This window comes from Saccopteryx bilineata, chromosome 10 (assembly GCF_036850765.1).
Source record: "Saccopteryx bilineata isolate mSacBil1 chromosome 10, mSacBil1_pri_phased_curated, whole genome shotgun sequence".
In the NCBI taxonomy this organism is placed as follows: domain Eukaryota; kingdom Metazoa; phylum Chordata; class Mammalia; order Chiroptera; family Emballonuridae; genus Saccopteryx; species Saccopteryx bilineata.
The window spans coordinates 49,126,111-49,146,292 of NC_089499.1; the positions used below are offsets into that span (position 1 = coordinate 49,126,111).

Here is a 20,182-nt window from a genome sequence, read left to right on the forward strand (position 1 = left end):
ACGGGTTTTGTTTATTTTTTCACAGTGGAGTTGATTGTGTCTATAGTTTGTAGTATCCCTGATAGTAATATTTGATAATAACACAATGCAATATTGTCACACTCCCTTTGGTGAGTCTGTTTCTTGTATCTCTTTAATACCTTTGGTTTGGATGTATATAGACAGGTTTACCAAGAGACAGCTTATTCCACAAACTCCATGAAAGTGGAGGAAGCACTTCCTCATTTTAAATTGAAACTAGACCCAGAGGAAATAGAGAAGATAGCATTATTTTAGTAGTGAAGATGGCATTATTTTAGTACCTTGACCCTACTGGGGCTCTGTATTGTAAATAGTACTACATCTTTGTAGACAGAGCTCTGCTACTTTTATGTTCATGTATACACACCCCTAGAGTGGGTGAATTTTACATCACTGAGAATGATGATGGGTAAGAATTTCCAGCATCCAGAGAATCATGGCAGCCATTGTGTCAAAACTCAACTAATAACAGTGACTATTTATTGAGAATCTTATGTACGAAGCCCTCTGCAAGTGCTTCATGAGCATGATCTCATTGCATCCTCACAACTCTTTGATGTGAATACTATTATCTCTCTTTTACAGATGCCAAAACTGAGTCTCAGAGTGGTTCTGCAACTTGTTCATGGTCGCATAGCTAGCTAGTAGGTATTGGAGCCACGAATCAAAACCCAGGCTATCTGTTCCTAGAGCCAATGCTCTTATTAAGCATGTTACATTTATATCAATAGCGTATGTACCCAGGTGCTATGAATTGATTGATATAGGTCCTTATGCCTTACAGTTTTGGATAATCTGCTGTGTAAGCCACTCTCAAAACACAGTTAACAGGTAGATGGTTTGGAGATGAAAGGTGGAGACTGTGTAGATGGTTTGGAGATGAAAGGTGGAGACTGTGCATTTTAGCATTCAGTAACAGGATGGAAGGGCATAAGGTGATGGTCGTAAGTAATTAAGAATGCTGTGCAGGTGAAACCTCCCAGGGCGCAGAGATGGTGAAAGAAAGAGCTGTTGTTCAGCTTCCCCTGAAGAGGCATGAAACGGTGTCTCTGTGCAGGCGAGAACCCTGCAAGAACAAGCGGGGTTTCCTTAGGCTCAGTCAAGTGCTTAAATTGTTAGTTCTTGTTGAAAATATCTGACTCGATTTTAAATTAGTGGCACAGTAGTAACATTAGTCTAAAATATTCATACTGGAGTGTTTTAAACTTTGCTGAAATGTATGAAGACATATCCCCCCCTCCCCCAACAGATTCATAAATCAAACACTTTTGAAATAGAATCCCTCAGACTGTGTGCTCTCTCTCTTTCCCCCACATCCTTCTTGGCATCATCCAAAAATGTGGGAAATTTTAGCCCTGAAATTCTCTAGTCTTCTGTACTTTCACACACAATCTTATAAGTATTCCCATAAGTGTTCTGGAATATTTTAAGAGGGTACTTTAGAGCCTTAATTTTAGTTCTCCTAAATAACTAATTCATAAACTGAGATATTGTTGAATGGGGATTAAAAAAATAATAATCCCCAAAATGTATACAAGTATGTTGTGTTAACCTTAAAATATAATAAATGAGAGGAGCCTGGGTCTTTCATAAATGTTTCACATCAGGGAGGTGTCATCTAAGAACTGCTTCATGTGGGATTGACTCTGCCCCTAACGCTTTAGTTCTTGCTGTGGGTCAGCCTGAGCAGGATGGAAATTAGGCTGGTTTTTCATGGCCGCTCCCATGTGGCATTCTAGGCACCTCTGTATGTGTGACATGCAAGTGTTTTGTTAGTGAAGTGTGGTACCTTTAAATAAAGGTCACAGACCTTACCTATGTCGTGTGGGTTTCTTGTTTGTCAGGCTAGAGGCATTTTCTCATTTTCACAGTTCAGGCGAAAACAAAGACCTCCTTATCTGAGGAGGGAGCTGTGCTCTTGAGAGCTGACATCAGCCTTTTCCCAGCAGGCATCTCTTCTGCCTTAAGAGTCTTTGCTGAGAGTTGGAAAGGCAGATAACCATCCTGCTACTGACATTTTTCTGGCCAAATAGCTGAGCAAAAAAATGCCAAGGGTGCCAGGGGTCAAAGAAGATGAACAAAAGAGATTGTCATCGTTTGTCCATTCTTGTCCCCATTGAGGACCTTAGTGGTGCTCATTTGTGTCAGGAAGGTTATAAAAATGGGATGAGAACTTTGAAAAAGGAGGACTTTTCTTTTGGAGAGGAATTAACACTTGGAATATATCAGAGTTTTCATTAGCCTGTGAAAAGTCACTTTTTTAAAACAACCCGTTAAAATCGAAGAAAGGGGTGTTTTTGGATTTAAGGGTTAAGTCAGAGGCACTTGTTCAAAAGTTGAGGAAGCAGAATGGCACAGGCTTTGCCTGGGCCCCCCTTGGGCCCCCTTCCCGCCCTGATTCTCTGAGGACGTCAGCTCTTTTCAGAGCACTGTTTTCATGAAGATGCTTCTTTGCTGCGAGTACAAATGGCAGCTATTTTTACACATAGTCAGAGGATTAATCTTGATGTTGCTTTATGACCACACGGACCTCTTCTTATTGCAGTACAAAGCCAGTCTGTCCTGACAGTCGGCAGCGTGCTGTCACTTCAGTAGATTTGACTGAGAACCAGACAGGGGAATGCTGAGAAATGTCTCCGTGTGAGTGTTGGTGGTTCTTTTATTTTCCTCTTGAATCTTGCTTATAAATCAATCATCTGCCTGTGCTATTTGCAGCTGGAACAGAGTGAGGTGGTTTACAAGCCCTGTGTTCTATGTCTGTGTTGTTTTTATTTAATAAATGCCAATACTTGGTCTCTATCTTCTTTGCTAAATCTTTGGGTACACACAAACACACACACACACACACACACACACACACACACACTCATTTTCTCTGTCTCTCTTCATTTTTAAATTTCTTCACAGATTGTCTCTACAGCATAATTAGAGAACTTAATGTTGCAGTAATAATGTTCTGGGTCTGGCAGTAGCTAGAAACCTTGCCAAACATGGGATCTGAATTCTGGATCCAAGCCCTAATAGCCCCAACAGAGGCGAAATAATGTTCTACGGAAGAGAAAGAAACAAAGTTCCCCACCATACTCTCTAACTTATCTTACCTTTTGCCTTCCCTTCCATGAAGAGACATAAGACTTCTAACGAATATTACCCGTATACAAACCAGCTCCAGGAAATGGGTCAAAGCCAAGTGGAAGAAACAAACCAACTCTTTAGGTTGGGTCCCTGGAGAAGCAAGTTCGGAGAGCTGAAACCTCTTTGCTTCCCTAAACCTGCTTCTGCCCTGGAACCAGCCCATCAGAGATTGGCTGTGGCGTTGTCTAGCCCTCAGCAGTGACTTACTTCCTTGTTGGCACATGACTACTGAGTGACACCCATTGGGGATTCAAAGCACCCTTGCCCCGAGACTGTGTCAGAACACACTTGCCTCAAGATGTCTGAGGGAAAAAGAATGTTCTCTGGCCAAAGCTGGAGAAGGACCCAACCTTCTGGGTCTACTCGTGTGCAGTAGCACGTTTCATACTTGAGACGTCCGATGGGCAGAATCATTGGTTAACCCAGGGTTTCTCCAGCGTCACTGGCCGTGGGATCCTTTATCCCTTGTTCATGAGACCTAGTAGGAATACTCCAGGGAGCACACTTGCCTGACAAAAGTAAACATTTTCTTTGGTTTCAAATCCTGTTACAAATGTTCAGACTCACAAAGCTTGCTGCTGCGTAGCTGAACTGTTGTAATGAAATTGTTGTATAATTTCTTCACTTGATCCTAGCCAAAAGGCTGAGAAACGATGGTATAATTTCTTTATTTGGGATTATTGGGTGCCATCTTTCATACCCAAGGCTTTCAGGGAAAGTCATCCAGGCGGGAGAAATTGAGGAAGCCGGGGACCGTCTTTCCTTGACCTATGTCCTCATCTTCCATCTCTACCTCTCTCCTTCCCTCTGAGCTGTTTCTAGAGAGCAGATTACCTCCATTTCTGTACCCACTGTCCAGTTCAGTGCTGTGATCCTACCAAAAATTTTAATGGGACTTCTCTCCTTCAATCACCTGTGACCGCTGACCACCAGATCCGGGGGAAACCTGAAGTTCCGTACCCTGTGTGACTTCCTCTTCCTGTCTCTTCCCTCTTGGGTTCCATGGCCCCTTAGCTTCCTTTGGTTCCCCTCCTACTTCTGTGGCCACACCACTCTGATTGTCCAAAGGCACATGATAATTGCCATTCTCCAGAGCTCTGACCTCACTGTACAGAGCCTTCCAGTGCAGTGACATACTAACTCATGGCTTGAATGACCACTCCAAGTGGATGATCCCCAAATCTTGGTGTCCAGTCGAGATCTAACCTTCACACGCGTAGAGCTCTGCTTTGTAGGTATTGTCTGCAGACCTCCAGTTCAGTTCTGCTTCGCTGGAATAGATTATAGTCGCTCCTTCCCTCTTCCTGCACTTTCCAAAGGCTGTCTCCCATCTGCATGGTGCGACAGCTGTCCTTTCACTCTCTTCTTCCACCTCGTCTCCAGGTCTAATTCATTGCCACACCGTGTGGAATCAGTCAGCTAAGTGTTCTCCACATAGGACCTGGCCTAGGCCATAGTTGGGACCCTCATTTCCACAGCTGCATCCTCCATAGGGAGAGAAAGGGACAGGCAGGCAGAGAGAGGGAAAGGGAAAAGAGTGAGAAGTATCAGCTCATACTTGCTTTATTTTAGTTGTTCATTGATTGCTTCTCATATGAACCTTGACGGGAAGTGGCGGGAAGGCTGGAGCCGAGCCAGCAACCTTGAGTTCATGTTGATGAACCTGTGCTCAAGCCAGCAACCCTGTGCTCAAGCAGCCACCTCAGGATTTTGAACCAGGGACCTCAGTGTTCCAGGTCATCGCTCCGTCTACTGTGCCATGACTGGTCAGGCTCCATACTAGTTTTGGCACTTCAGTGTCAAATGTTTTTCTAAAGTCTTACTCTCTGCTTGGGATTTTCCTGTGGTGCCCCATCAGCTCCAGGAAACACCAGGCAGACCCTTGTCTGTAGGAGCTTCTGACCTCAGTGAGCTCCACCTTGCTTGATGTAAGCCTGTGTGCCCACACTCTTGTCCCCACACACATCCCTTGCCTCTTTCTCTTGACAAATGGTGATTCCTTCTGCTTCTAAATGAACATTTCTGTGCATAAAATGATGACACTTTGGTGTAACTCTCTGCCCATCTGTCTGTCCCGTTTCCCAGACTGCAAGTTCCTCCAGGCCATGAACTGAGTCTTATACTTGTCCCACTAACACCCAGCACAGTGCCTGCCACCTTCTAGATGCTAAGTAAATGCTTGAATGAAAAGTGAATCAGGCCTAACCAGGCGGTGGCGCAGTGGATAGAGTGTCGGACTGGGATGTGGAGGTCCCAGGTTTGAAACCTGGAGGTCGCCAGCTTGAGCTCAAGGTCTCAGGCTTGAGTAACGAGTCACTTGCTCTGCTGTAGCCCCCGCCCCCGGGTCAAGGCACATATGAGAAAGCAATCAACCAACAACTAAGCTGCTGCAATGAAGAATTGATGTTTCTCATCTCTCTCCCTTCCTGTCTATCTGTCCCTATCGATCTTTCTCTGTCTTTGTCACAACATAAATAAAATTTAAAAAAAAGAAAAATAAAAATGAATCAGTGTGAGAGCATTGTAGAAACACTCTTCTCTTTGGGAAAGAGTATAAGAATTTCTTTCAAATAAATATGTAATAAACCCTGAGTGGTACCACTTGTACTTCTATTTTTTCCTTGTAGCCTTGATGTTTAGTTCAGGGAACATTCTAGAACAGAGTTTCACCACCACAACCTCCACTACCCCCCCCCCCCCCCAAGAGAACAGTGCAAACCCCTGGTACCTGGGCAAATGCAGTTTACAATCTGAGTCACTAGCCCAGCTGTGATGCTTATTTTGGACCAAACGATCCTATCCCAAAGTTCACTCAGTAATAAGCGTTCAGAGGTTGTTTTTCTTTTGTATGAATGAATGAATGGGGTTTTTCCACTCCTCTGTTTGTATTTCTTCTTATGCATCTTGCTCTATCTCAGTGTGAACATAGGTAAGTTTATGGAAATGAGAAGTTCCCTTCTGTTTAGTGCTCCTCACAGGTCAGAAAGATAGACAGACATTCCTTCTGGTGGAAATCCACCCAAAGAATAAATCTGTTCATGCTACAAAAGCAAACAGATCTCTGCCCAAGTGTTTACTACTTCTGGTGTTTTTCAAATATCCCTAAAAAATTCTCAAAGCCAAAGTGTTTTTCAACTATTTTCCAATAGAGTCATTGTGTTTATTTGTGTGTGATAACTTTGGGCTTGCATTGCTAATAGCCCTGGTTCCTCTATATTGGTCATGACACTGCATCATTTTGTGTTAGGCTATTAGCTTTAGAGCAAGTCATTTTAAGTGACTGAAACCTCAGTCAACTGGTACTTTATTATTATTATTACTATTATTATTATTTATTGCTTTTACAGAGAGAGGAAGGGGGGGAAGAGAAAAGCATTCATTTGTTGTTCCACTAAGTTGTGCCTTATTATGCATTCATTGGTTCCTTCCTGTATGTTCCCTGTGTTCCCTGACTGGGGATCAAACCTGCAACCTTGGTGTTTTGGGAGATGCGCTGACTGACTGGGCTAACTGGCTAGAGCCAACAGGTGTCTCCTCAGAGCAGGCATGGCCAACATACGGCCCGCAGGCTGGATCCGGCCGGCATAATGTGTTTAAATTTTTAATATTCTCCGCTACTTTAAAATCTCAGCTACTCAGAAGCGGAAGCATCTTTGATTATTGGAAATAGAGATATTTAAGAAGATAGTGATGCGCGGAAAAGAATTCCGCGTTTGACTAATCTAGAGTTAACTTCCAATAATTGGTCGAATGGATTCGCAATACTTCTTTATTTTTTAAAAAAATTCTATTATAAAGATTTACAACTTTTGTACTCGTCTGTACTCGATAGGAACTGTTTGATGTTTAGCGGCAATGTGAAACCCACATTATTTTAGGCGGAGTTTGCCAGTGTGCTCCCAAGGTCAAACAATTCGTTATTTTTGTGGTCAAGTGTGCTGAGTCAAGTGGCATGTAGCATAGACAGTAGCTGCAGTTGTTAACTGAAAATGCATCCAGGCTGTTTGTAAAATGAAATAATTGTTTTATTTGCGATACAACTCCTTCAAGCTCATTCTATTAATTAAATATTGTTTTGATTGATTGCGATAGTTTACATATTTATACGGTATGTAATTATATTTTTATTAAAATAATATTGTATATTTAAACTTTTTTCACTCACATTTATTCATTAAAAATTACATAATAAAATTTTGTTTACTTAAATCATTTTTGTATTTAACATTTTTTAATTTTAATATTTTGTCCAGCCCGTGAAAAAAGTTTTCTTTCTAATCTGGCCCGGGGGGCAGAAACTGTTGGTCACACCTGCCTTAGAGCCTATTTGGAGGACATGGCAAAGTTAGTTGGTAGGTCATGGCTCTGGCTCCTTTCTGATTACAATATACAGTTGAAGTTCTTAAGGTTGCCCTTCAAGAACTTCAGGAATCTGTCTTAAACTCCCTTCCCCAGTGTTATTTCTCACTAGATGGTCTTTTTAGAGTATTGATCATCTAAAGCAGCGGTTCTCAACCTGTGGGTTTGACCCCCACCGGGGTTGCAACCCACAGGTTGAGAACCACTGATCTAAAGACTCCTTACCCAGGGTTACATTTAAAAATAGTTTATTTAAATTTCTACTAAGACACATCTTTTGGCAAGCTGCAGAGTGTGAGAACCAACTCTTTCACAATTCAAGGTGAATTGTCTGATCTCCCTCTTGACTTTCAATTTGATGCTGGTATTTGAAACCAACATTGTCATTACCCATGGCATCTTACTGTGTGTATGGCATGCCTTTCTCCATCACACAGTTCTTCCTCACATCCTTCTGTGAGCTCTTCTGAAGATTCTTCAGTATCTCTCAACATCCGGCATTGCCTATACTTTAAGTGAGATCATTCTAAGCATTTCATCCAAATTTGGTGATAATCTGACACAACATCCTTCTCTCCTTCCACTGCCCTCCCAACTTTTTTTTTTTTTTGTATTTTTCTGAAGTGAGAAATGGGGAGTGGCAGACAGACTCATGCATGTATCCGACCAGGATCCACCCGGCATGCCCACTAGGGGGTGATGCACGGCCCCTCTGAGGGGTTGCTGCAGTGCAATCAGAGCCATTCTAGTGCCTGAGGTGGAAGCCATGGAGCCATCCTCAGCGCCCAGGCCAACTTAGCTCCAGTGGAGCCTTGGCTGCGGGAGGGGAAAAGAGAGAGAGAGAGAAAGGAGAGAGAGAAAGGTGGAGAAGCAGATAGGTGCTTCTCCTGTGTGCCCTGGCCGGGAATTGAACCCGGGACTTCCACACGCCGGGCTGATGCTCTACCACTGAGCCAACTGGCCAGGGTTCCAACTTTTTATTTTGGAATAAATTCGTATCTACAGAAACATTGAACTAGTATAATGAGCACCTGTATATCCTTTACTAGACTCACCTGTTAATTTTTTTTGCCATTTTTGCTTCCTGTTTCTTGTATGTGTGTTGTAGACGACAGGATCTAATACTATATACTCTATTCACATTCAGTAATGCCCTTTATAGATGCTGTCCTTTAAATTCAGGATTCAATTACAAATCACACATTGCATTGGGTTGTTGTATCTTTTAGAAATCTTTAATCTAGAGTAGTTATTCCCATTTTGTGGGAGTAGGTGATGGTGGCATTTGGTGGGTAAGCAGAATGGGGACCCAGAAAGGGACTCCCCTGGAGTGTTAGCATCTTGTGAGCTCTCCCTTTGGAAAGCCAGTTGGACCCGTCGTGGGAGATTGCCTGTCAGCTCTGGGAGGCATGACGTTGTGTATGATAAATAAACGAGGTATTCAGGATATGTGTGTGATTCTTGTGTGGTAGAAAGCGTGAGTTCAGAAACAGGAACAGGGAAAGGGAGAGAAGTCATGCTGGAAAAGGAGGCAAAGGGTTTGGAAGACAAAATGGCTGAGATCTAGGGAACGAATTAAAATTTTCCTGCCTGTACTAAGATAACTTTTAAGACATCTTTTCATAAATTTTTATTACTGCCCCAAAGGCTCATTTCTGTTTCTAGCCAACCATTCTAACAATTTTACCTTTTTACTTAGTAATTGAATTTATTGGGATGATATTGGTTTGCCAAACCACACAGGTTTCAAGTGTATAACTCAATAAAACACCACCTACAGCCGCTGCATTGCGTGCTCTCCGCCCCAAGCAGTCTCCTTCTGTGCCCATCCCCCACCTCCACCTAGCCCTCACCCCCCTTTCCCTCCCTGGCTCTCTCCACACTGTTGTCTCTGTGTTACATATATATGTTTTTGGCTAATCCTTTCACTTTCTTTTTTTTAAATTTTTTGACAGAGACAGAGAGGGAGTCAGAGAGAAGGACAAATAGATACAGACAGGAAGGGAGAGAGATGAGAAGCATCAATTCGTTGCAGCACCTTTGTTGTTCATTGATTGCTTTCTCATATGTGCCTTGACCGGGAGAAGGGAGGCTACAGCAGAGCTAGTGACCCCTTGCTCAAGCCAGCGAACATGGAGTTGTGTCTGCTTCCACGCTCAAGCCAGCGCCCCTGTGCTCAAGCTGGTGAGCCCGTGCTCAAGCCAGCAACCTCGCAGTTTTGAACCTGGATCCTCCACGTCCCAGCCCGACGCTCTATCCACTGTGCTACCGCCTGCTCAGGCTCCTTTCACTTTCTTGCATCCAGTCTCCTCACCCTCTCCCCTTTCAAAGCTGTCAGTGGGTTCCCTGTATCCCTGCCTCCTAACAGTTTTTTTTTTTTTAAAGACTGGTTACTTTCACTTATTTTTGGCCAAATGGAGCATTCCCTTATTTTCTCCTTGAATCCACAATCCCTAGTAAATTGTGTTCTTGTAAGGTCCCATTTCTTACTTAGAAATAATTCATTTTAAGCTCAAGTGAAGTCTGTGAAAACTGGTGGCATCTCTGTGTGTGTGTGTGTCTTCTAATTTTTATCAGCACATGTAATAGTTAATAAAAACAATCTCAGAATTGTTAAGACTTGACATTAGTAACTTCTTAAGGGCACTGTGTCTGGAGACAAGTATACGGTTGATCATTAAATGACAGGGGTTTGAACTGTGCGGGCCCACTTAAACACTTTTTTTTCCCAATAAATATATTGAGAAATTTTTTAGAGGTTTGTGGCAATTTGGAAAAACTCGCAGACGCACCACATAGCCTAGAAATGTTGAAAAACTTTAAAAGGTGTGTCATGAATGCATAAACTATATGTACGTATTTTCTCTACTTTATGATTTTCTTTGTAACATTTTTTCCCCTCTAGCTCACTTTAAGAGTACATACAGTACTCTAGATCAATGCTCCTAAACTGCATCTTATGCAAGGGTCAACTGTATAGGACCTGGAAAGTGACCTTGGTGCTCATGGTCATTGAGTGGTAACAGTTGGAGCGCTTGGGGGTGTCTCCTAGCTGAGCATCTTGCCCCGGTGCTGGCCGGCCTGGGAGAGGGCTGGTGGCTCTGGAGCAGGAGCAGGCCTGGCGACCTTTCCCAGGACCGGGGAGCTCTTCCCACCTCCTGTTTGTTGCTGAGATCCTCAGGGCCACCTCCTTTGTTTTCCTTCTCCAGGATTGTTCAACTCATCCTTTTTTCTCTAAATTAGCTAGCCTTGTTTTATGTTGCTTGTAACCAGAACGTGTTAACAAGTGCAGATATTTGGGTTGTTTGCCATGTTTTGCTGTAATTTGCAGAACTTCGAGGACCATCACTGCATTTCCATCCTTGTTCATATTTCATTTTCCCATTTTTCTAGAAGTGGAATTTCTGGGGCAGAGGGCACCCATTTCTGCTTTCGCTGGTGTACTCTGCCAACGTGGTATCTAGTATGTTTACTTATGTGCATTCCCGCTGGCAACAGTCCACATGTGCCTGCCGCCCGCATCATCGTAAAGGAGACTGTTCCCATGCACTTAATCTTGCGCGCTTCAGTGGGGAAGAATCACTGTGTGATAACTTGCCTTTTCTTTTTTTCTTTCTGTTAGTAGGGAACTTGAATGATCTTTTCACATGCTTATTGGACATTTTGGGTTTCTTTTTTTGTGACTTTATATCTTTTTAAAAATAACAATTCAGGTGTTCCTCTTCTTCCTGTTAAGATGTTACTGCTCTTCACATGAAGGATCTTCTGTTAGGTGTGTTAGGGCAATAACCAGTGTCCTCATTTGTTATTTGGGGTTTCAAGTTGACTGTGTTTTTGAAATACAGATTTAAAAAAATTTGGGGTAGGGGAAGTGGTTTAATCATTAAATCTTTTCTTTAAAGGAAAAGTTTCTGAAGTGTTCTAGAAGGGGCTGATGTGTTGGCTGGTACCTTGTTACATGTGTCTAGGCTGTGTGTTGATGGTAGGATGATTGCATATGCTTAATACATACATGTTAGTTGTGGAATGAATAAAACGCATGGTCCATATCTTCATTAGTTCATTTATCTAACATTTCCCAAATGCTTACTTTGTTGGTGGCATTGGGGGATGTGGATGTGTATAAAACATCAGCCCTAGTTAGGAGTGGGAACTTGGCTGTGCCTGAGAAAGTTTCAGGGGTGGTGATTTGCGGGCAGAGTGAGGGGTTGCCTTGGCCCTCAGAGGGCTGTGGCCACAGTCCCCGTGAGAACAGGGTCACTGTCATCTCCATGGCAAAAGTGGATTGCAGCCGGCATTTCCTGCCTTGTCTGCCTTTTCTCCCCCATCCCTCTCAGAGACATTGTTTTTTCACCGTCACACTGAGCAATGTGAGTGGTCAGAAAGATTTTGGTATTTAAGTCTTGTTGGGTACCATAAGCAAGCTCTGAAATCAAAAGTTTAAATTCTGTTTTTATTGAACCATTTTACCAGATGTTTCCTGTGGTTTGACAGATGTACCTTTTACTCGAAAGTTACACTCCTGAGATTTTGACTGTTATGGACACTGTTGCTATAGACAGTGATTCTGTGAGGGCAGGATTTGGACAACTTCTGCATCATTTTGGGTTTGAAAATGTGTTTTTCCCCAGAACAGAAATGCTTGTCTTTATAAACCTGCTTTTATCTTCTCGGTTACAATTCTCATAATCTCTATTTTATAAAGAATGTAACTGGTTGGTCAGAGTTTATTTCAGTCAACACCACTGTGCCTCAGTGGATATTACTTTCTGAGAGGAGCTGGACTCAGGTACATAAAAGTTTTGTTTGCAAAACTCAACAGGGTCCAAAAGAACTCAGGTAGCAGGCAGGCGAAACTTTAAATTGGACTGAAAATCTAACTGCAACTCCACTTCTCTGGGCTTGTGGACGCTGGGGAACAGTTAAGAAAGCTGCAGGCTTGGCATTCCTCTGCATCCACCTACAGCCCATCAGGACAAACCGAGGTTGCTGCGGTACCTTGCCTTCCCCGAGCCTGCAGTCAGCATTTTCTGCAGCCCAAGAGTCCAGAGAGAAAGGAGCCTCTCATCCTGGATTCTGCTGGTGGGAGGAAGGCAGAAGGAAGTTGCTTCCTACAAAACACAAGCGAGGCTGTAGTTGTGGCTGCAGCGGAGGAATAGTGGGGATTTTTGACATTCCTGCTCTGAGGAGCCAGCTGCAGGGTGCTGCGGCTGCTGCATTGTTCCGGCAGAGCTGGCCCCTTCTCCAGCAGCCATCCTCGCCTGTGTTTTGTTTAGCTTTATTCTGGAGTTCTATAAAAGCCTTATGTTATGGAAGATGGAGAAACAAAGAAAGAGGAAATCACATACTGTAATTCTGACAGCAGACCTATTTTCTCACAAAATGGAACTGTAATGATGCATATAACGTTTTGGCAAGACACCCTCTGTAAATAAACCCTCCCAGGAGTTGCTAACCTATCCCAGGACCCATAGGAAACTTTGCCTGCAGCGTGGGGGCCGGCAGGCCCCTTACCTTGTAAGTCTCCTTTCGGCCAGGGACTTTTATTCTGACAGGCATTCCGCCTCTCCAGTTTTGTGCCTGGGACTGCTTGCCAAGTTTGTGAGGCCCAAGGCTTTCTTGTGGGAGGACGCTGGGCTGTCTTCATGCTCTTTGGCAATGATTAAAGTGAGGTTAGTACCAAAAACCCTTTCATTTTATTCCCTTATCCTTGTTTTTTCAAACCAGATGGCAACCCTGTATTTTCAGCTGTAATTAATTTAAACTGTGAGGCAGCAAGTGCTGGGAGAGGTAGAGTTGATCTTGCTCAGAGGGGACAGCAGTGATTTCCCCTCTCATCCCTCATCCCTCGCTGAGTGGCACCTTGTCCCGATCAGATCCATGTCATGTACAGTTTCTTCTAAGAGGGGACTGCGAGGAGAGAGAGGGCACGATAATGGGGCTGCAGCGCTGGGCGCCGAGTACACGTGGGAGCTGGGAGGGTTCATGCACACTGGCGATTGTTTCCTTAATGGGTTGGAAGTGACCATGTTTCAGGTGCTGGCTGACATGGCACTGCCAGGCGGGACTATCATGTGACCACCTCTGGACAATGGGGCATAGTTTGAGTAGCTGCTGGTTTGGGGAGTACAGGGTGCTTTTTCTTCCCACTGAGTTCAGCTGCCAGGATCGCCTCCAAAAGAGAGTATGTTTTAAGTTTAACGTTATTCTTAAAGAAAATTACAAGGGAAATAAAAGCACTTGGCCACATTTGAAGTCTGGAGGTTTTGACCTCAGCTATTTTGACCACTTCCCTCCATGGAAATTTTACTTGAGTCCCTTCTCCAAGAGTTGTTTTGGTGTAGAGTATCCATTAGACATCAAGAGACCCCTCACATTTAATATAAAGTGAATGCTTTTGTTTAATCTCTCTGTAACTTGTAAAGTGACTCCACAGAGCGGTCACTCCTCCCACCCTTTCCTCCCCTCTTTGCTCTGAAATGAAGCTGAAGGTAAAATGGAGAGCCAAATGACGGGGCTGCAAGAGGCCTCACCTGCCTGCACAGGTCGGTGCAACAGGGTTTTAGTTTCCTCGTTTGAGAAACACATTTTCTGGGCAGTACAGAGGAGTTGCAGATTGAAGATCTGTTAACGATAATATATGTGCAAAGCACTTTATAAAACTGTACGCTAATGTTATACAAATGGTAGTTATTAGCATTAGCCATCCTTGGATGACTTGAAGTAATTTTTAAAGGCCCATAGTGAGAAATGAGAACCGCAAATATGTAGCTTGAGAGTCTCCACCATGCTCACTGTTGATTGCGACGTCATTGACCATGTGCCTGCATTTGCTGAATTTAGCGAACTGGGTGATGGATGTTCTTCACTTATTTAACTTTTTATGTCAAATGTTTACATTATTCATGAGCATTCCTCTCATGAACCACTTGGACTGTGTTTACTAGGACTTGCATTTTTTTTTGTTGTTGTGGGTCAGACCTGTGCTTTTGGAAACCTTTTATTTTTCTCTAATTGAGAGGGACAAATGTAGTGAAAAATGCATCCTGTAGTTTCAGCCTGCTTTACTAGCAATGATTTGTCAAAACTTCTATGCTCTAAACATTAAACAAAGCATTACCAGATGATCTAGCAAATCCGTGTAAGGACAGAGACCCCCCCCCCCGAAGAATTGGAAGCAGGGACTCGATGAGGTATTTGTACACCCATGTTCACAACAGCATTATTCACAAAGAGAAAGGGTGGAAACGACCCAAATGTCCATCACTGCATTTAGATAAACAAAATGTAGTCTGTACGTGCAGTGTATTGTTATTCAGCCTTTAAAAAAGGAACAAAATTCTGACCCGTGCTATAGCACAGATGTACCCTGAGGACATTGTGCTAAGCAAAATGTGTAGTCACAGAAGCACTAAATAGTCCATGATTGTACTTTGTGAGGAGTCAAATTCACAAAGAGAAAGTGGATTGGTGGTTGTTAGGGGGTGGGGGAGGGGAATGGGGTTAGTGTGTAGTGGGTATGGCGTTTCAGCTGGGAGAGATGAGAAGTTCGGAGGTGGATGGTGGTAACCGTTGCACACCAGTTTGTGCTTAATGCCACTGAACTGTATATTTAAAAATGACTAAAATGGTGAATTTTATGTGTATTTTACCACCATAAAAAGTAAATTAAAATATATTCTAAAGACCAATGATTAACTGTATTTAGTTCAGCGGGGTAAACAATAACGAGTCTATTACCCGAAAGAATTGAAAGTAGAGTTAAGTCTTTGTACTCCCGATGCTGCTGGGATGAGAGACGAATGAGGAGGGAGTAAGCAGTTTGGACAGAAGTTCAGCTCTCTGAGGATATAATGTTTGGTGCCCAATAATAGTTGCAGTTTGGTGACTTCTGAGTGTTAATTTTAATTTAAAGGGTAGTTAGGATTCACCGTTACCGTTTGGTTTTGGAAGCCTTTGCTCATGAAAAGGAGAGTGTATGTCCTTTGGGGTGTTGGGTGATGGTAGTCCTGGGTTGCCTAAGGCCATTTTTAGAATCTTAAATTCAACAGTTTGTGGCAGGTCGGGGGCCATTTCACTGTGGAATGGAACCATCAGACCCCCCTAGGTTCCTCTTCTCCCTTCTTTTCAGGGTGCCAGGTTTTGGATTAAGTGTGATTATAATAGTGAGGGGACTACTTACATATTAGAGATGCTACAGTGAAGCTAACCAGACAGCTCAGGAAAGTCAGTCTGAATTCTGTGAAGTGTTTGAAAATGAGAATAGTTATAAAGAAATGGATTTTTTAACTCAGAGAAAAACAAAATAGGCCATCAGATGTATATATATTTTAGGTCCCTTTGGGAACTTTAAGAATAAAGATTGAGGCCCTGGCTGGGTAGCTTAGTTGGTTGAAGCGCTGTCCCAACATGCCGAGGTTGTGGGCTCGATCCCCAGTTAGGGCACATCTCCAAGAGTCAACTGAGCGCAGGAATAAGTGGACAAGTCAGTGTTTCTTCTTTGTCTCTGTTTCTCTTTTTTTCTCTCTCTCTAAAAATCAAGTAACACAAATTTAAAAAATAATATTGATCAGTTATTTGTCTATCAGTTGTCAGTGTGTTAGAAGCCCTTTTAAGCACCTGAGGGCCCTTGACATGATCTTTCAGTCATTCAGATCAGTTCCTATCATGGAATCCAACTAAAGTACAGATCACCTAGGCATCCTTCCCTTTAGTTTTTAGAAGATGGAGTTCAGCCCAGAGGCCGCCTGGATGCTCAGAGGGAGTTAGTGTACTACATAATTAGCGCTCAGATGGAAGGTCCTTTAATAATGATTTTACAATTAGTAATTATAATAATTTATCTAATATTAACAGTGATGACTGTTTTAAAACTACTTGGTAGATGCCTTGATATTTTTTATTAGATGACTTTAATCCCTTAGTATACTCAATACTTAATATTCAAACTTTTTAGTATAGTTAAATTTGACTCAGTAATTTAATTTTGCCTGCCAAGTTTCCGATGACAGTCAGGGTAGGTGGGTAGGTTTAAAAGGAAAACTGGCTTTCTAATTTGTTTAGTGCTGAGTAAATGTACTGAATTAAGAGTTTATCCTCTCATATCAACCAGTCCACATAATAATTTGGAACCGGTTACTGCCACTGGGAGGGCTTGCCACCTGGGAGGGCTGCTTGCTCTCAGGCCAGGAACGCGAGGGTGTGTGGGTTGTGCCCGGGTGCCTGCGGGGCTGGGGGGTTGCACCAAACCAAACAGCACAGGGGGAACGATCGTGCGTCTCTGGCATGCATGCATGTGTGTGATGCAGGTATACGTAGTAACTCATTTATATCTCTAGCCAGCATGGGCCCACAAATATAACTGATTTTAATAGACTGAGTATATGGATTTTAGGCGGCCACACTTGCTCTGTGACAGGACTGCAGAAGTAACCATTGGCATCTTGAGTACTGCTGTTGGAAGTGAGTTCCACTTAATAGACCTTATGCCCTGATTTTTGTTTCAGAAATAAGCTACCATAAATTAAAGGGAATTATCATTTATTATGTGCTCTGTTCTTTAGATTATATCAGGAGTAGTGTGTCTAGTTCTGGGCCCCTTGGAGAGAATGTTAATTTGAAGACCACCCAGAGGTGGTTGACAGGACAGGGTTCTGATATTAGAGTCATTTGGAGGGATTCTTGTTTGCCGAAGAGAATTCTGGGCATGGCAGGGCTGACGTAGAAGTAGTCTAGTAGTTGGACGAAGAAATAGATTTTTTTCCGAAGGGCTGACCTTTGACCCAAGAATCCTACTGGATAGCAGATTTCATTCATTATGAGGAAGAACCTTTTGTTGAAACTTTTCTTGTGTGTGTGTGTGTGTGAGAGAGAGAGAGAGAGAGAGAGAGACAGATAGGAACAGACAGGAAGGGAGAGAGATGAGAAGCATCAATTTGTCATTGCGGTGCGGCTCCTCAGTCTCCTTAGTTGTTCATTGATTGCTTTCTCATATGTGCCTTGACCGTGGGAGGGGAGGGCTGCAGCAAAGCGAGTGACCCCTTGCTCAAGCCAGCGACCATGGGGTCATGTCCATGATCCTGTGCTCAAGCTGGTGAGCCCGTGCTCAAGCTGGATGAACCTGTGCTCAAGCTGGCGACCTCGGGATTTTGAACCTGGGTCCTCTGCATCCCAGTCCGACTCTATCCACTTTGCCACTGCCTGGTCAGGCTGTTGAAGCTTTTTAATAGCTCAGTGAATTGGCTGCTTAGAGAGGAAGAAGTGCCTTTGTGTGCGGATCCCTGCATCCCACAGCCTATCCTTTACTCCATCCATTTCACCATGATGCTTTTTCCCTGTGAGGAGGACAAAACATCCCACCTGGACAGTTTTGTAATATTTTCCAGCAGTTTTGTTGCAAAATGTGGAGTCAAAGCTAAGAGTGAGCCTACAAAAGAACTTGAATGGAATTATGAAAGTTGTTACCAAACCAGAAGAAGGAAAGTGGAAATGATGGTTGAAGGAGTTTTCAAACCCTTGCTTTCTGGAGGGTTTGTGATGGCTGGGGTTGTGTCTCTGGTCACCCCTGAGCCAGGTGTTGCTCTGGAGCGTCATGGGTTTCTCTGTCTTATTCAAACCAGCTGGTGCTGGTATTTCCTAAAAGTCGCTTTTTTTGGGGGGGGGTTCATGCATAAATTATTGTGTGCCAGGCACAGTGGTGGGTCATGACTCCATGCACTGTGCAGAGTGTCCCTTTCCTAGTTTGCTTCTCTCCGGGCCTGTCTGGAAGGAGCTGGTCTTCTGAGTCTCGGATTGGTGGATAGGTAAGAAGGGAAATGATTCCATCCTGTGCCTTCCTGAGCCACAGGCCCCACACTTTCCTTTACTGACACAAAGAAGCCTTGGCCAGTGGATCTCAGAATCAGATTGAGATTGCTGGTGCAGACACTGTCCATTTAAAAGCCAGCTATGGATGGTCTCATTGGGCAAATCCCTTTGCTTCTGTCCTTTCTCTAGGCTTCCCCTTGGCTGTCTCAAGTGGTCCTTAAAGGAGAGCCATGCAGAATGTCACCATGTTGGATGTGTCTCTTGCCCAGCTAGGTAGATCTTCTCTGCTAGGATGTTGCCCACCTCACACAGTGTAGCTGAGTTACAGAAGGAAGACATAATGTTTTCCATCCCTTCTCTGATGCAAGGCTCTGTTTAATGCCAAAAATATGATGGTGGTTATATAGTTGTTTCAGCATTCATTGAGAGAACACATAATGACAAAAATGACTACAAATTTAGTAGCAGTAGGAATTTTAAATTAATTTATATTTTATGAGTCTCAGCAACATTTCCATTCATGTGAAAACTCTGAGTGGTCACATGTGGGCCCTGTGAACTGTCTCTGAGCAGTGCTTGGTATGCACACGGGTGCCGCCCGTTTGCAGCAAGGCCCCGGGCCCCGCCCATGGCGGCGGGAGACCCACTACTCTGGTGCTAACCCACCACTACAGTTGCTAACATGGGGGGTGGATGAGATGCTTTACCAGTCGTGTACTCAGGGTCAACCTCTTTTCTCAAACTTGAGATTTTCCTCTTGTCTCAGCTAATGATGGAAAACATGTGCAGACTGCTGTAATTAAAGAAAAGTGGTACCTTATTTACATAGAGTCCAGCAGTTCAGAAATGTGTCTCCCAGCAACGTGTAAGAGCTCTGCCCTGCTGGCCAGCACCGTGGGCGAGCCTTGCTTCTGTGCAGGCAGCAGGTCTTGAAAGCCCTTCCTTTCCCAAGCAAATCAGGTCCCTGGGTGCCGGAATTGGAGAGGGGAAACTTTGCCATGGGAGACCCTGCACTCAGGGCCTGTGTACCCTTGCTTTTCACTCGTCATTCTAGCAAACCTAGCTGCTGGCTTGGCCCACCGTGAGAGCAGGGAGGGGAAGGGGCACCGGCAGTGGCAGACACACTTATCCCGGGAATGACCCTCCGTGAGCCGGGGAGGAAACCGGAACTCAGGAAGGAGCTGGCCCAGGAGCACGAGGAGTTGAGCACTCTGAGGGGACTGCATACGTCTGAAAAGAATATTTGTCATAAAGACCCTGAGTCACCAAGACGGGAAAGAATAAATTGTAGGTGTTCCAGACAGGTTGCTAACTGGAATCGTTTAGTGTTTTATCTCTTGAGTCTCGTATTTGGGTTATGTAGAAGCTTTACTGAACTGACCACCCTGTGGCCCCAGACGACAGGTCAGGTTTCCCGGTGTCCCCGGCCCCTCATGCAGCAGTAACCGTGCTGGAGGAAAGGGGAGACCCACTTCCCCCCAGAGCGGCTTCCAGTCTCACGGAGAGAGGAGGACAGGAGTGGCAAGAAGCCTTCACACGGAGCGGAACGCCAGTGAGGCTGAGCTGCGGCGGGAGGGGCTGGAGGGGCTGGAGGGGCTGGGGGGGCGGGAGGGGCTGGGGGGCTGGGGGGCTGGGGGGGCGGGAGGGACTGGAGGGAAGGCAGGGGCGTCGTGGAGGATGGAGGATACATGAGAGGCTTTGACTGGAGACCTTGATTCAGTTACAGAGAATAGTCCAAATCCATTACATGTTTCCTCTTACACTGTCCAGTGTTGTTGATTTGCCCTCTGGCACCACAGAAACGTGCTATTTCTGAAGCCCTCACAGGCAATGTTGGCAGAAGAGGAAGGACTCAGCCTGC

General features: G+C 44.1%; 1 protein-coding gene across 5 annotated transcripts in view; it reads left to right on the forward strand.

The window, feature by feature from the left end:
- VGLL4 (vestigial like family member 4) overlaps positions 1-20,182 on the forward strand; it is a 186,268-nt gene that overhangs the window by 150,640 nt on the left and 15,446 nt on the right. The window contains exon 1 of one of the 5 annotated variants that reach the window (XM_066245029.1): positions 13,132-13,187. The exons of the other annotated variants lie outside the window; for them this stretch is intronic. Coding sequence (XP_066101126.1) covers positions 13,174-13,187 — 14 coding nt within the window. The 5' untranslated portion in view covers positions 13,132-13,173. Of the gene's footprint in view, positions 1-13,131; positions 13,188-20,182 lie in introns of those variants that run through there. 5 annotated transcript variants of the gene reach the window in all.